The sequence below is a fragment of the Musa acuminata genome, chromosome BXJ1-7 (assembly GCF_036884655.1).
Source record: "Musa acuminata AAA Group cultivar baxijiao chromosome BXJ1-7, Cavendish_Baxijiao_AAA, whole genome shotgun sequence".
Taxonomy (NCBI): Eukaryota; Viridiplantae; Streptophyta; class Magnoliopsida; order Zingiberales; family Musaceae; genus Musa; species Musa acuminata.
Window position 1 is genome coordinate 39,828,213 of NC_088333.1, and position 15,551 is coordinate 39,843,763.

The window sequence follows — 15,551 nt, forward strand, 5'->3', positions numbered from 1 at the left end:
AATACATGGGAAGATAGGGAGGGAGCGCTTCCGGAACAGAGGAAGCTGCGACGGCCGCCACGTTGCTGCCGTCTCCTCTCGCACGCGAGGGCTTCTTTACGTGTTCCTCGAGAAGGCGACAAGAATCCCCGACCTCCGTCGCAAACCCTGATTGCGGCCCCCTCGACGGCTCGCATTCGATTTCTGATCCCGTCTTGCGTCGATCGATCGCTTTGCGTTTGCGTGTGGGTTTTGCTCGGCGTTTCGAATCATCGGTGTTGGAAAGGATAGTTTCCGTCGCATCTTGGATTTCTTCCGTGATCGTGCCTTTGAGCTAACCATCGAATCTTTATGCGTGGAATTTTCTTGATTGCTGAGATCTCTTCTTTTTCTTTCCTTTGGGTGGGAGATTAGGGTTCTTTTATCTTTCTTGAGGGGATTGGTGTAGGGTTTCTTTGTTGTGACCGGTTAATCGGACTAAAGATTCGAGGGTTGCTCGGATTTGTGGGAGAATGGGAGGGAAGCTTGTGTGGCTCCGGGTGGTGTGGGTTTCGGTTCTTCTTTGGGGATCTTGTTGGGGGAAGTTCGTGGTGGAGAAGAACAGCTTGAAGGTGACCTCTCCGGATTCGTTGAAGGGCATCTACGAGTGCGCAATCGGAAACTTCGGGGTTCCTCAGTACGGTGGGACGATGGTGGGGATCGTGGCGTACCCCAAGGCCAATCGGAAGGGTTGCCAGGGCTTCGACAATTTCGACATCTCTTATAAATCCAAACCAGGAGGGTTCCCCACCTTTCTTCTTGTCGACAGAGGGGGTGAGTCTTAATGTTATGAGCCCTAGAAAAAAAATCGTGTGTGTTTTATCTATGTGTTTGGACTCTTTCAAATCTTGTCAAATGTAGTGATTTTTCTTTGTGTGCATGCATCTTCTTTTACTGTTTGTTTTCTTGAGTTTGTAATGTGTTGGAGTATTTTAAGATTATAGAGCTTTCGTACCTGGAGATATTATGTTCTAACTCTGAACACAAATGGAATAAAAATCCGAGGGCAAGTCTCCTATCCAGGACAAGTAACATCGGTTGACCCACAGCATGGTTGCTAACCAAATTGTTGCTTCATTGTTTCTTGCCTATAGATATGGGATGATTAACCTCTTCAAATCTAAAAGAAGTTTCGTACAACATTCACAAGATACCAACACAGTTATATTATTTTCTTGAAATCTTTGTCAAGGTACATTCATCAATTTCTTCACACCCCATTTCTTATTGCCTGTTCCAATCATTTCTTGACAGCTCAAGGTTACAGCAGATGCTTAGTTTATTTTGATTTATTTGAATGAATTTGCTCCACTCAGAATGCATTCACAATCACCAGTGCTTTTTTCTGATAAGAGAGGCTGCATCGCCTTCTCCTAGCTACTGATTCTACAATCCATCTACATTTAGTTTATACCAGCCCATTACAAGAATTTGACATGTCTAAAATTTACCTTTAGACTCCTTGGATTGAACATAGTTCATCGTAGATGCAACAGCTCTATACAGTATACACCATACAAAAAAGACAAACTCTTTACCCATGAATGAAACCTCATTTTGCACTTTCCATATCAATTAAAGTGTGCAAGCAATGCGGGTTTTGTTCTGGAATGTCTTCTAATATTTTTCGATATCAGTACTAGTGATAACCATCTGATACCTTTGTTTGATTTTTTTCAGGTCCAGTATGTTGCATGGATATCATTAACTAATGATCTATTAATCAAATGAATTTTGTTTATACATGTCCTTCTATTATATCTTTTGCTAATTTCTGTGGGCATTGTTATTTACTAATTGGACTTGTGTCATACTGATTGGATGATCCTTGGTTGTAAAGTGGATACAGATAAGTTATATTTAGGATGCATTGAATTTAGATTGGTGGGGTAATTGGAAATATATTTATGGGAGGCTTGTGCATGGGGCCACTCTCTTTAGATTGGCAATGCATTGAATTTAAGGTTTTAGCAAACCTGGATGCAACACTTCAATACTTTCTTCAGTTTGCTTGAGGGGGGGCTCGGTTCAATGTGAAGGTTGTTCCTATAAGATTTGTACATCACAGGTTTAAGTAGCAAAAGCATCCTCTCCTATTCTGGGGTAAGACCACAAATATCTTATCTTATTAAGAGGCCCTGGTGATGGAGCCTTATGCTTTAAGAGTTACCCTTTGTCATTTTGTTTGAATGTCACTCTGAACATTTGGCTTCATTATGTACAGTCGCCAAACATTCCTTTATTATTTTAAAAAACAAAAAAGTAAAGTAATGTAATATGTTTTGAAAGCATCATTATTACTTTTACAAGTTCACTGAATCGTGCATTCATTTGACTGTGCATGCAGGGCTGAGAAGAAAAAATTATATTTAATGAAACAATGCCCTGAACTAACTTCTATTGAGTTATTCTTTTGTTGTGAACAGATTGTTACTTTACAGCAAAAGCATGGAATGCACAGAATGCAGGAGCTGCTGCTGTCCTTGTTGCTGATAACAAGGCAGAACCTTTGATAACAATGGACACCCCTGAGGAGGATGACAACAAGGCAGACTATCTACAGAACATAACAATTCCTTCAGCACTCATCAGCAAAAGCTTTGGAGATAGCTTAAAGAAGGCAATTGAGAATGGCGACATGGTTAGTGTCAATTTAGATTGGAGAGAATCTTTACCCCATCCTGATGATCGTGTAGAATATGAATTTTGGACAAACAGTAATGATGAATGTGGCCCCAAATGTGACAGTCAAATACAGTTTGTTAAGAACTTCAAAGGAGCAGCACAGATACTAGAGAGAAAAGGTTATACCCAGTTTACCCCGCATTACATTACTTGGTATTGCCCTGAAGCCTTTCTTTTGAGCAAGCAGTGCAAATCCCAGTGTATCAACCATGGGAGATATTGTGCACCCGATCCCGAACAGGACTTTAGCAAAGGTTATGATGGGAAAGATGTCGTGGTCCAAAACTTGCGCCAAGTCTGCTTGTTTAAGGTTGCTAATGAAAGTGGGAAACCTTGGCTATGGTGGGATTATGTGACTGACTTCGCAATACGTTGTCCTATGAGTGATAAGAAGTACACAAAAGAATGCGCTGAAGAAGTAATCAAATCACTTGGTGAGATGAATATTTTTGTTTGGTGTCATTTGATGAGGCTCATTGTTGGTTAAGGGAATCAGGATTTCATGATTGACTATTACATTTTCCTTAATGTGTCATTTTTTCTATAAAACTAATGTGATATATATTTTTTTCAGGCATTGATCTGAAGAAAATAAACCAATGTATGGGGGATCCTGATGCAGACGAAGAGAATGCAGTTCTTAAAGCCGAACAAGATGCGCAGGTTAAGGCATTGCATTGTCTTTTCCTTATTGATCTCGCAATTTGTCTTCATTCGCATAATACTGTTTTGTATCTAATGCGTATTCTCAGATTGGAAAGGATTCCCGTGGCGATGTTACTATTTTACCGACTCTTGTTATTAATAATAGGCAATATCGAGGTAATTGTTTTAAGCATTCATCTGGTGCCTTGTAACAGTTTGCTCGCATTGACTTTTTATCATTTCTTTCTTTTATCAGGTAAGCTGGATAAGGCTGCAGTGCTGAAAGCAATCTGCGCTGGTTTCCAAGAGACAACTGAGCCAGCTGTTTGTTTGAGCGAAGGTATTATTAGAGTTTCTTGTGATAATTGATATAAAGTTGCTATCTTTAACATTTTGCAAATGGAGATTAGATTTGAAATGAATTTGTGTTTAACATATATGGTTTTACAATACAGATATAGAAACAAATGAATGTCGGGAGAACAATGGTGGATGTTGGCAGGATAAGGCCGCTAATATTACTGCATGCAAGGTACTCATTCTTGTACCATCAAGTTAATATCCACAACAGGTACAGACTTTTACATTTCGTTGATCCGGTTCTATTACCTAATTTTATGCAGGATACTTTCCGTGGAAGAATATGTGAGTGCCCGGTTGTGGAAGGTGTGAAGTTTGTTGGTGATGGATACACTCATTGTGAAGGTACACAATCTGTCATTTTAATGGAAAATGTAGTGATATTAAAGAATTCTCATTGTGGCCAAGATGTTGGGAACAGTTTAGGTATGCTTCAGTTACACAGGTTTGGAGTATTGCTAAAATGCTAGCCAAGAACATTGGATCTGAAAATGTCTCTTTATAACTTTAAATTTTCATCGTTTTTCTTTCTGGTTTAGGTATGCTTCACCTATGTAGGTTTGGAGCTTTGCTAAAATGTTGGCAAGCAACATTAGATCTGAAAATGTATCTTCATAACTTCAACATTTCATGGTCTTTCTTTCCAAGAACATATTAATTTTTTTTTTACCATAGATATTCAAACTGGCTGAGTGTGTAATTTATTTAGATGAAAAAAATGTTAGCAATTCTTGTTGTATGAGTTAAGATATTCAAGCAATGTGCCATGATTATCCAGAAAAGAAGGTTATGAGAATCTGCGGATGGTCACAATTAGGTTTGTAACAGGTTTTGTACTCCGTTGATATTTAATGTTACTTTCCATAACAGAAAGTAGTTTAGTGTCGGGTGCAAAAAATGATGAAACATTATGTTTTCAAAGTTCTTGTTTAGCTATTTGATTTGGGCTTTAAAATGTCAAGTGGGTTTCAGGACTTCTTTTGGAGCATTTGTTTATCTAATCTCATATATATTATATATGGGTGGACTTTCTGGGAAAGGAGGGAAGAAGATCATCGATGTCGATGATCATTTAAAGATTGATTAACCTTTTAATCATTAAAGTGAATTGTAACACCACAACATAGAAAATAATTTACTTATCTATTACATGTTGGAGAATTGTAACAAATCATCTACCAAAGTGTACTCATCTATTACATGGACGAGGTTTTGATCATCCATTGTATGATCATGATCTTCACGGTTTCCTATTTTTCCTGCTTTTACTTGTTTGTTGACTTTGAAAACTTTCTGTCGGGCTTGCTTAATCTTTCGATAGTTTTAAGTAAATCAGGTACCCTTATATCTTGGAAATTGCAACAGATGACTATCACAGTTTAGCACCTCTGATTTGTAGGCAACAATCTTGCTTGTCCTATAACCGTATATCGTGATCTTTGTGGTTGCCTGTTTTTATGTAGTTTTTAATTATTACTTATCTTTTGTCTAGAAGGATTCTTTAAAAGGTTCTTGTAACGATCAATTACTAACGATCTGATTCTCCTTTCTTCGTATTTGTAACGATCAATTACTAATTTTATTGGATTCATTTTGAATGAGAAAACAATACATCCATTATAACAAGCATAACCATGAGTTATTTAGTTGAGACTTTTATGGATACATGTACATTTTCTGTTTCAGCTTCAGGATCTGGTCGATGTGAAATCAACAATGGTGGATGTTGGAAGAAATCTCATGAGGGGAAAACATACTCTGCTTGTGTGGTAAGTGATTTAATAATGTCATTTGCTTGTGTTGATCTTTTGATCAGAATCTGAGCAGCAGTGTCAACATGCAGGATGAGGGATGCAAATGCCCACCGGGTTTTAAAGGTGATGGAGTTGACAAGTGTGAAGGTATTATCTCCAAGATCCTCTATGTTGGTTTTGAGATATTTGAGCTGTACATGGCTTCATATCATGCCTTTTAAGGTGCTGTTGGTAAAAATCAGTCGTTCAGTTTTTTTATCCTTCCGTTTTGGCTCATTTACTTAAATGTATTTCAATTGCAAAAAAAAAAAAAAAAATCTTGGAGTCCATTTGGTATAATCAGTCATGTTTAGGGTTGCTTCTGTTTTGACTCATATATTGTTTAATACTTTTAGGAAGCTCAAGAGGTGCGACAATGTAGTTATTTTAGTTCTCTAATTTATTAGCATTTCTAATCACGTTTTGTTCCAGATGTTGATGAATGCAAGGAAAAGACAGCCTGTCAATGTTCTGGCTGCAAATGCAAGAACACTTGGGGTAGTTATGAGTGCAGCTGCGGTGATGATTTATTATATATAAAGGAGCATGACACATGCATAAGTGCGTATATATAACCCCTTGTCGGTAATTCTTTATTTTCTTGTTATCTTTTAGCTTTTACCCCAAGCACACAAGGAACATAAGGCACACCTGTTTTCAGTTATTATGGGTCACTCACAAGAAATAAGAGGAAAAACTTGCTTTTGCTAATTTACTTTATAGGCTTTAAAAATTGGAGCTAGTTTTCACAAGTACCAATATGAAGTTGTCTGGTTCAAAATGTTTATTATTGCATTAAAAATATATCCAGGTAAGAAGCCTTCCACGGAGGTCGGCTGGAGCTTTTTGTGGGTTATCTTCTTTGGCCTGGTTATCGCTGGAGTCGGAGCTTATGCTGTATACAAGTACAGAATCCGGGTAAGGTCCTTTAAGATTCTTCATAGATGTGTTTCTTTTATCGAGCCTTTATTTTATCAAGAAAGCCGTTTCTATACCCTTGGGTTCTCGGTATGAGCCTTTCTTTTATCATAGTCTCTGGGTTGGTTGGTTAAAAGAGAGGAGCAATATTAGATGTATACTTGAATCTCTAGATGTATACTCATATTACTCTTCTATTTTTATTTTTCTTTCTCAGAGTTACATGGACTCGGAGATCCGGGCTATCATGGCTCAGTACATGCCACTTGACAATCAAGAAGCACAAAACCACATCCACCACGGTGAAATCTGAGGCTAGATTTGTTGCATAATTTCTTTTTATAAAGAAAGCTTATTATACTAGAAAAATGTGGCTCTCTTTCCGGCAGAGATTGCTTTGTTGTTGATCCTTAAACCGCCAGGGAGTCGGTGACACCTTTCTTGTAAAGCTGAATCTTATTAATGCACAGCCATTGTATTTGGAAACTGGTAGGATGATAATTGCAATTCGCATGCCTGCGATGCTGCAGTTGGATCTCTTTTCGGTCCAAGTGGTAAAAATCACATGTAGAGCATGCAACTCCGCTTACATGGTACTGTTACATTGTCGTGGGAATACCATGATTTTTTTATTCTTCATTTATCAAAACATTTATAATTTTTTCAAACATTGTTTTTTCAGTAAATTTATTTTTTATAAAGACACCTTTTTTTTTTTAAAGGATGAAAAGAAAAGAAGTACAAAATGATGACAGATGGAACATATACGAGCCCCTACACAATTACAGAATATAGTGAAAAAAAGAGCAATGCGAATTACTCCTTCCGAATCAGGTTGACGGAAGAGCAGGCGAAGGAAGAGATTAATATTGGTCACCTTCACCAATCTGTAATTGCGAACAAGAAGCTGCTCAGAATGGTGGAAAAGGGGTTCAAATTACCAAAGATTGAAAAGAAGAAAAAAGAAAATTACCACCAACTCTCTGAACTCTGTTCCACGCTTGGGACCCTCACGATGATCAATCACGAACCTATAGGCATAGAAACCTACCATTGCACCACTATTTACCAAAACAAAATCGTTATTGAAAGTAAAAAGAGATTATATCGAAAAAATCAGCTTTAATGCTTTGATGTTGTCAGAAGCAGACTGAATGCCCATATTAACAAAATATCTTTCTAGACCAGGAAGTCAAAGCAAAATATTAAACTATGATAGAAAAACAATATCGTAAATTTCCAGCAAACATCGTTGTCCATCATCCAAGCTTAAAAACCAGGTGGGTTGAGCCCTCAAACAAATTGAGTTAATATACTAATAATATTGGACTCATCAGGACATGATCACAACTTGATCCATGTATTGCAACAACCATTGCTCTAATACCATTTATTTATTACAAATCAGAAAAACTATATGGACTAAACCCCCTCAAATTGTTTGTTGTACTTGGAAGATGATCTTTTTAAAGCAGGCAGAAAGAGTGATATGGAAGTAATCGAAATGTTACATTCAGATATGAAGAAGAACATTCACAAATACAATCGGAATGTTACACTGAATCACATCTTCATGAAACTATGTGTGTTTTTCGTAAGACGACAAAAGGTATTTGAACTAGGATGTAATAAAATTATTATCTGGAGTTTCAATGTTATGGGCCATGTGATGCAATTCTATTGTTAAAAACAGAGATATGGAGAATACAGAATAATTTTCAATCCAGTTTAGATAGTTTGTTGTACTAAAAGTATCCAACAATTCTAAACTTTTTTAATAAAGGCAAGTGGTTCTGATATTAGAAGAAGAAAACATGTGATGAATGATGGAAAAAGAAAAAGAAAAATAAAACCAAGTTTAAAGTTCTTAAGCTTACTAATAACCTGATAAGAACTGTCAAAAGGCTTGAAAATGAACCCCTCTGCAATTTTGAAAAATAAATCATCAGAACTCAGCAAAATTTCACATCAATATCAAAACAACACAATCATCTAAATGTTCTCGGCAAATCTTTCAATTTGTGCATGACTAAATGAACTTTTACCTCAGAACACAACAACCACTGCCTGCAGAATATAATACTGGAAATTGCTGCAGCATCAGAGCTATCATTAGTAGATGTGATTGTAAATCATGGCAACCAACAAATATCACATAAAAATCGAAACAAGGTTTCAACAAAAAAATGACGAGAATGATTATTTATCTTATTAGCAACATATTACCCTTGCACAAACTCCAACATGGTCATTAGGTTTCTTCATAATTCAAGGTTCTAACCATTAAATGTAAGTGGTAAAAGAATCACGGTCCTTGACATAATTCATGAAACTTCACTAATCCATGCTCCTCATCCAAGATACAGTACCTCCTTAGCTTACCAACCTTTTAATAGATTTGCTACTATAAGTGTTTCCCAAATTCTGTTATCTCTTGTTACATTAGAGGAAAAATAAAAAAGAACATTGCAAATCTTTAAAGACCATTATGGGAACTTCATATTCAGAGTCACAAGAAAATCATCAACTAAGATTCCCACTTTATAGGCAGTAAATGTGCAAATTCCAATTCATTAATTCAGGCCTCTTAGTTAAAACCAAAGAAAACAAGAATCACAAAAAGGAAGAGATTATAAATTTCCTGACTGTTTGCTACCCGTTGGCAATACTGCAAGGGCAACTTCACATACGTTAAGCCATATTTAAGGCTTGAATCTGAATATGAACAAAGCATGGGAACCATACTTGGTTGGAACAGACTAACCAGTTTGCCCTATCAAAAGAAGTGAGGTTGCTTTCCCATTCTTCCGTGACCTCAAGCTTGACACGCTCAGAGCCAAAATTGCAGTGCCAAGTATAACACCAAAACGAATGGCAGGAATGCTTCCGGTTAGCATGAAATAAATGAAACCACCAACGGCAAGAAAGGAACCTAAACAAAATTTGAAGAAAATAAAACGGCCATAAAAGAAAAAATAAGTTCTGATGAAACTATTAACTGATCAAGAAAAGAGAACACTAACAAAGATTATAAAAAGAATGCCCACAGAAGTCAAATATATGAACACATCTTCATACATACCATATGGAATTCCAAGGTAAAAATCTCTAATGGCAGCCGTGTTCTTCAAGTCACTTGCTGATGCATAAATTTCCAAAATGTCTCTCAATGAGTCAGGAGAATTCTTCGCTGCTGCTGAAAAATATTCTTTTCCTTCTTTTGAAAATTCTTTGGCTATTATTCTCAAATCATCCCGTGCTTTATCAGCTTGGATCTTGAGCTTCTCAAATGTATCCATCAATATTTCTATTGCTTTCTTTGAGTAAATCCCATATGCTCTTTCCGATACGGCCATGACTTTCAGGGCTTCAGTCATGAATCGTTGTAGTGCCTTCTTCCATGCTTCTTGTGATGCCCCAGCTCCTTTCTCCAATTCAATATCTGAACGATTCTACATTGGAATTAAGACACAAATTAGCATCTCTTGGCATATTAAAAATAATCTCAGAGGCACATAAACAAAGGTGGATGCGTACAAATTGGAAGTGACAATTTAAATGATGAGATAACATTCCTTTATATTTGAAATAGTATCTAAATAAATAAAATTTGTTGACCTTGAGCAAAATCTTTCAGATTAAGCCAGTTCTGAAGGCATTGAAAGAAATTTTTTGCATTCTTGAACTTGTAACTGTTACTTTTCTGGTTTTCTTTTACCCATTTACTCACAAACCCTGTATACCCTTGTATCTGTTAGTCTTCTTGCATTCTTTTTCTTGCAACTGAATGCAAGAATCTTCTCAATCATCTCAATTGACTGAAGATCGGCATCAACTCCACCAGCATTCTTAGATATCGGAGCAGTCACAGCCTACTAACCCATCACAAGATCTCCAGACCCTCCCAACAGAAAATTCAGTCTCCAGGAAGTACCAGGCACACAGAGAAAATTCAATACCCGTTGCTCCGACCGATCAAGAACGAGAATACAAGATAGTGCACAAAGAGGTGGATTGCTATGCCTCACCTGTTCCTCGCGAGAAGCCGCGAGAGGAATGATTTTCATCGACCGCCGATCCACGGACACGAGGCGAGCTCCCAACCGCCTCTTCGAGAGCGGGGAATGGGCCGGACCCAGGAAGCAGGGGGCGACGACCACCGGGAAGGAGTCGGCGCCCGGTCGGATGCCATAAATATCAGGGTCAGGGCGTCGGAGGGGAACCAAGCCTTGGAGAGAGGCGGCCATTGGCGACCTCGGAGGGAGATCGAAACAAAGAAAGAGGAGGAGAACGAAATAGCGGAGAGACCGAAGCAAGAAAGTAACCGCCTCCCTCCGTCTCGCTTCGAGAATTCTAGCTTGCATTTTATACACGTCAGCTCCCCCAAGCGCTTTTGCGTCATTTACCTGAAATTTCTTCCGCCGCAACGCGTACCTGCCGCGTGACTGGAGGCAACAGTGGGTCCCGCATCATCCGAAGCCAAAATTTTCCGCACCCCGATTACACCGCCTCATGATAAGCTGCCCCAGCGACACTCGACGGGTCCCGCCCGGGCCCCACACTTGCACAAAGCTTCACGTGTAGCGTACCCGAAAACAGACCAACACAGGTGGAGAAAACCATGAGATGCACGGAAAGAACTGATACCCTCACCGCCGCCGTATCCTCCGAAGGGCGAAGCAAAAGCACATATGCCAGTGTCACCCAAACAAGGCAGACATGGAAAGCACATCTGCACCTTTGGCATTTAAGCTCTACAACTCTCGCAACGCAACTGAACTGTCTAAATGTCCTCCCCAGAATCAACATTTTCTCCGAGACTTACAAACCGACCCTCCCTGAAAGCACGAAACCACAAATGAGTTCTACCAAAAGATAATTCCTACATCACCGTGGAAGTAACTCTATATGAAAGCAACAATTAATTACATTGTAAGATGCTTGCTTGCAGAGAAGGAGTACCTTGGAATGAGGCCTCCAAAGACAACATTCCAAATGTTCTTGAAGTTTGGAAAGGTGAAAAAAATTAACCTCTTACTCTTGTCACCATCACCTTACCATGAAACAAAAATGAACATGGCATGATAAGAGCTAAATTTGAAGGGGAAAGTGAGTACATTACTCAGGCAGGAAACGAACTGCTCCTTTCACACTTGAATTTTGTCACATCGTAGTTGTCATTGGAGCAGAGAGACTGGATCTGAAATAGTTACAAGATATCAAAGATATTTAGCTCGATCACCCACAATAAAAATCATAATATAAAGTAGATTGTCGATACATAATTTCCTGAAAGATATAAAATTAATCGATCAAAACCTAGATGGCAAAGGAGCAGACATGAGTTCACCAAACCACAAATCCAACCCAAATAATCAGTTAAATAATCAGGGATCTAAAGGAAAAGCGTCGGCAATGAAGATTATCTTAAGTTTTCTATATCACTGGAAACAATCATACCAAAAATTTACTATGACATAGCATAATGCAATCTGCAAATTCAACCAAGTTGGAACACAATATTTGCAGATTTTTAGCAAGACATTTTACGATATGGATTCGGGTTCAACCATCTAAAATTAATCTTGATAGTAATAGCAACTGGCCTATTGTAGAAGGAATTCCATCTCTGTCAGGAGTCCTACAGGTATCGGAAAAAGACATTTTACGATATTTTAAGATATTCATATCTCAATGGAAACATGCTTCTAGAGCAGAGCTTAAAATATTATACATCTGTAGGGACACTAATTGCCATAAGATTAGCATCAATATGGTCTAGAAATATTCTCCTAATTAAATAACCATGATGCTATAACTAAAGATCATCCCACACAGAGTTGCAGATTCCTCTCTTGTTTCTGGATCTAACCAATCCATCTGGGCCTCGAATGGTACTATCCATATGGCTTGGAAGGTCATGCAACAAAGGAGAGTTGCCCTTCCATAGCTTCTTGGTGACTAATATGGCTGCCAAACCCTTAACCTTTGGGTAAATAAGGCTGTTGACTATTATTAGCGACAACAACACTCTACTACATCTTGCCTAAACCAATACAGGGCCAAAGACTTCCATACATAGGCAGCCACCTAGTTCGTTTAGTGAAGGCTGAGGCTATCTGTGTGCATTTGCACGGGCGTCTACCACTTTCTTTAAAAGAATAAAAAACCATGTTCCACACTGATCACCTGCAGAGGGGTTCTATCGACTAAGCACTACATGCAACTGAGCCATCTTACCTTCACAAGCACATGCATTAACTTATACACAAGTGCACATTTGTAAATAGTTGCATCGAAGAAATTGTTGCATGACATTGCCAAAAGTGCACATCTAAAATGCCAAACTAGTTTTTATAATCAAATCACCAATCCCACAACTTAGTCTACCATTGTTCCAGTCATAGCTATTAGCAAAATACAAATTCAGCTACTCTCAAGTAAATTACAATACCTCATACGACTAAAAGCGGAGATCCGATAAAAAAACATAATATAAGACATACTTTGACAAATTGGTAAATTAGTATACAGTTTTAAATGAATTAAACATACTAAAAACAATAAACTGCTGAAAGCACAACAATCTTAGCCCCTGAGGATTCAAGCCTATTGCCTAATAACACAGCCCTTAGCTTCACATTCTCATTCAGACAATTGAGTGCGCAAGGCATGCATCAGTTTCACCGGGGAAGCTAATTGCAAAAAATACCCAATTCACCGCCAAACACCAAAATTTAAAGATGTAATGATGAGAATCATACAAATGCACGAGACGTATTTTTCACTCGACATCTTTGTGAATACTTCACCGTCAATATCATTAGATAAGAATTTTACCTTATCCTCACTCAAAGGTGCCAGTCAACTTAGCTGGTAAAACCTTGACGGTTTATCGTACAATCTTGGGCTCAAATCTTTACCTTTGTCACTTACCTTTTTCCCAAGCGTGCGTGCGCACACACGCACATATTATATATATATATATATATATATATATAGAGTCTATTTACAAATATAAATATATATTTATATTTGTGAATAGACTCAAGATATTGAACCTTCAATGCTTTCGCTTGAGAAATTATTTTGTACAGTTGTAATCTATGTAATTTCCATGCCTACCCCAAAATAACTTTTCGCCATGTAACATAGACTAGTCGATATAACTTCAAATTCACTATAATATAAAACATGCAGTCATGAATGTTTATTTGCTAAAAAGTAGACAGCTACCAGCAGATATCTCCCACTTTTTGCTGTATAGTGTCTTCTATGAAGGAATACACAAAACACATCACCAAACACAAGGAACAACTATAATTTTTCACAAGCATAAAATAAAAATATAGATTACTCTTTCAGGTTATAACAAAAAAAAAATGCAGCACAATTTTGTTGTGGGGCAAATGAGTAGTGAGACAGCTTCGATTGCTCGACAAAATTGTCAAAATCTACAGTCAAATGCCACCATTGAGTATTCAGCAATCATCATTGCTGAAAATTAAGTATGCTGATGACCTTGGTGGCACAGATTAGCGGAGGAAAGCTTTTTTTTTTTTCCAAAAAGTTTCAAATTCTGGAGTCTGGAGCCTGGACCACATTACTGACATGTAGGAAAATCAACTCGTGATGGATCTCCAAACTTCCACCAAGAATTAATAGTGGACAAATATGCACACTTGAATTTGATGGAAATTAACCCAAAGAGGCAAATGCAGTCTCCCATACTTCGTTCCACCAGCGCAAGAAAACATCCAAGTATACAAAAGCTTGATAAGTATCTGTATCTTCAAGCACAGATCGGACATCAATGAAATTAAGCAATGGCACACGCAATTTTTCTCAAAAACAATTAGTATGGGCCAAACCAATTTACGAAGAGAATAGATTGCGATATCTCACCATCTATTCAAGAAAACACATAATAATAGCCAAGTGTGTATATCTAATTTTATTTGAAGAAATAATATGTAAAAGAAGTTCCATTGAAAGCTCCTATAGTGCAATTCTGCCAACAAAAAAGAAAGCATTGAGCACTCAGAATTCCAAATTCTCATTTTGCCTCTTTGACTACTAATTCCAAAATGAAACAAAGTAGATGAATTAGCATTTTCTCTACCAAACCTAAACATAGGTCAAAGCAAGCAACGAAATCAAAGTTAAATATAAGTTTCATTTGGCTGATAATGCTGACACAAATTACCGAAATCAAAACAGTTGAAGGATCTTTATATTGTTCGATGAGATTAGGGAAACAGTTCAGAACCACAATAATTGGAAATACTCAGACGAAAAATATTGGGAATCAAATTTTTAAGTGGCAAAGGACATGGAAAAGATAAGGCACAAGCTAACAGACATCAATCAAGAAGCCATAAACTATGCATCTTTTTCAAGAAGCATCATCATGAAGGCGAAAAAGAAAGAACCCATGATACCAAGAAAATTGAGAACATCAAACGAGGACTGGATTCGGAGGAAAGAATTCCTCCTTCTCCACTTAAAGAAAAAAGAGGACACACATAAACCCTATACGAAATGAAAAGAGAAGACTAACGGAATCAAGAGAAAGGCGGTGGAAGAGAGCAAAAGGCGACGGATTTGTTGCGGTCGGGAGCGACACCGCCGCTGTCCAAAACCTTCGACTGGGGCTCTTCTTGATCGCGGCGGCTTCGACCTCTTCCTTCTTTCCGCGAACAGGGTGGGTCTGACACCGTTCCACCCGAACCCGACACGCGCTCGGCGCACCCGTGATGAACCGGCGTGCCCAACCGGACCGAGAACCAACTGTAATATATAACGTGAACCGCGCGGGTCTAAGACGGCCACGTGGCTGATGATTGTCGTTTTTACATTTCTGACCTTGCAGCGTCATGAAATGACATATTTAACGTGGCCTAATATACAGCTCATATCTCCTTCCCATTAACATCCATTTAATACATTTAAAATTAATTACATAATACTTACCAACAAGATTTTGAAAGACATTAATAATTTACTTTGGCAGACCATATGATGATAATGTGTGCATAAATGTTCAAGTAGAGGATTATATCATCATTAATTGGATAGAATAGCCAACTCATTAATTTATTAAAATAAATCAACTAAATTTGATGCCTGTTA

General features: G+C 37.9%; 2 protein-coding genes across 7 annotated transcripts; one reads left to right on the forward strand and one right to left on the reverse strand.

Annotated features, from left to right (window-relative positions):
* Positions 1-6,957, forward strand: LOC135679350 (vacuolar-sorting receptor 1-like). Its single transcript, XM_065193003.1, has 12 exons — positions 1-792; positions 2,445-3,137; positions 3,278-3,366; positions 3,456-3,525; positions 3,605-3,688; positions 3,804-3,880; positions 3,972-4,053; positions 5,395-5,477; positions 5,552-5,609; positions 5,934-6,062; positions 6,313-6,419; positions 6,637-6,957. Exons 1-12 carry the CDS (start codon positions 492-494, stop codon positions 6,730-6,732), a joined length of 1,869 nt encoding a protein of 622 aa, XP_065049075.1. The 5' UTR covers positions 1-491; the 3' UTR covers positions 6,733-6,957.
* Positions 6,958-7,027: 70 nt separating this feature from the next.
* LOC135679351 (protein FATTY ACID EXPORT 3, chloroplastic-like) lies at positions 7,028-15,175 on the reverse strand. 6 transcript variants are annotated; one of them, XM_065193008.1, is made up of 10 exons: positions 14,980-15,175; positions 11,537-11,619; positions 11,382-11,419; positions 10,448-11,257; positions 9,502-9,871; positions 9,184-9,351; positions 8,465-8,511; positions 8,304-8,341; positions 7,393-7,480; positions 7,029-7,306 (listed from the first exon to the last, which is right to left on the reverse strand). In XM_065193008.1, the coding sequence occupies exons 4-10, from the start codon at positions 10,781-10,783 to the stop codon at positions 7,283-7,285; spliced, it is 1,071 nt and encodes a 356-aa protein (XP_065049080.1). In that variant the 5' UTR covers positions 10,784-11,257; positions 11,382-11,419; positions 11,537-11,619; positions 14,980-15,175; the 3' UTR covers positions 7,029-7,282. The 6 variants fall into 6 exon arrangements, with proteins under 6 accessions (XP_065049081.1, XP_065049080.1, XP_065049079.1 ...); XM_065193007.1 differs by having other exon boundaries at positions 11,349-11,419; XM_065193009.1 differs by having other exon boundaries at positions 7,028-7,306; positions 7,393-7,450; positions 11,382-11,619.
* Positions 15,176-15,551: the final 376 nt, after the last annotated feature.

Excerpts from the sequence above, each read along its gene's own strand:
- LOC135679350 (XM_065193003.1), top strand. The coding sequence starts at position 492 with ATGGGAGGGAAGCTTGTGTGGCTCCGGGTGGTGTGGGTTTCGGTTCTT. Across the intron at positions 3,138-3,277 it reads AGAAGTAATCAAATCACTTG|GCATTGATCTGAAGAAAATA; the intron begins GTGAGATGAATA and ends TATTTTTTTCAG. Across the intron at positions 5,478-5,551 it reads AAACATACTCTGCTTGTGTG|GATGAGGGATGCAAATGCCC; the intron begins GTAAGTGATTTA and ends GTCAACATGCAG.
- LOC135679351 (XM_065193008.1), bottom strand. The coding sequence starts at position 10,783 with ATGCAAGCTAGAATTCTCGAAGCGAGACGGAGGGAGGCGGTTACTTTC. Across the intron at positions 9,352-9,501 it reads TTACCTTGGAATTCCATATG|GTTCCTTTCTTGCCGTTGGT; the intron begins GTATGTATGAAG and ends AATTTTGTTTAG. Across the intron at positions 8,342-8,464 it reads AGTGGTTGTTGTGTTCTGAG|AGGGGTTCATTTTCAAGCCT; the intron begins GTAAAAGTTCAT and ends TCAAAATTGCAG.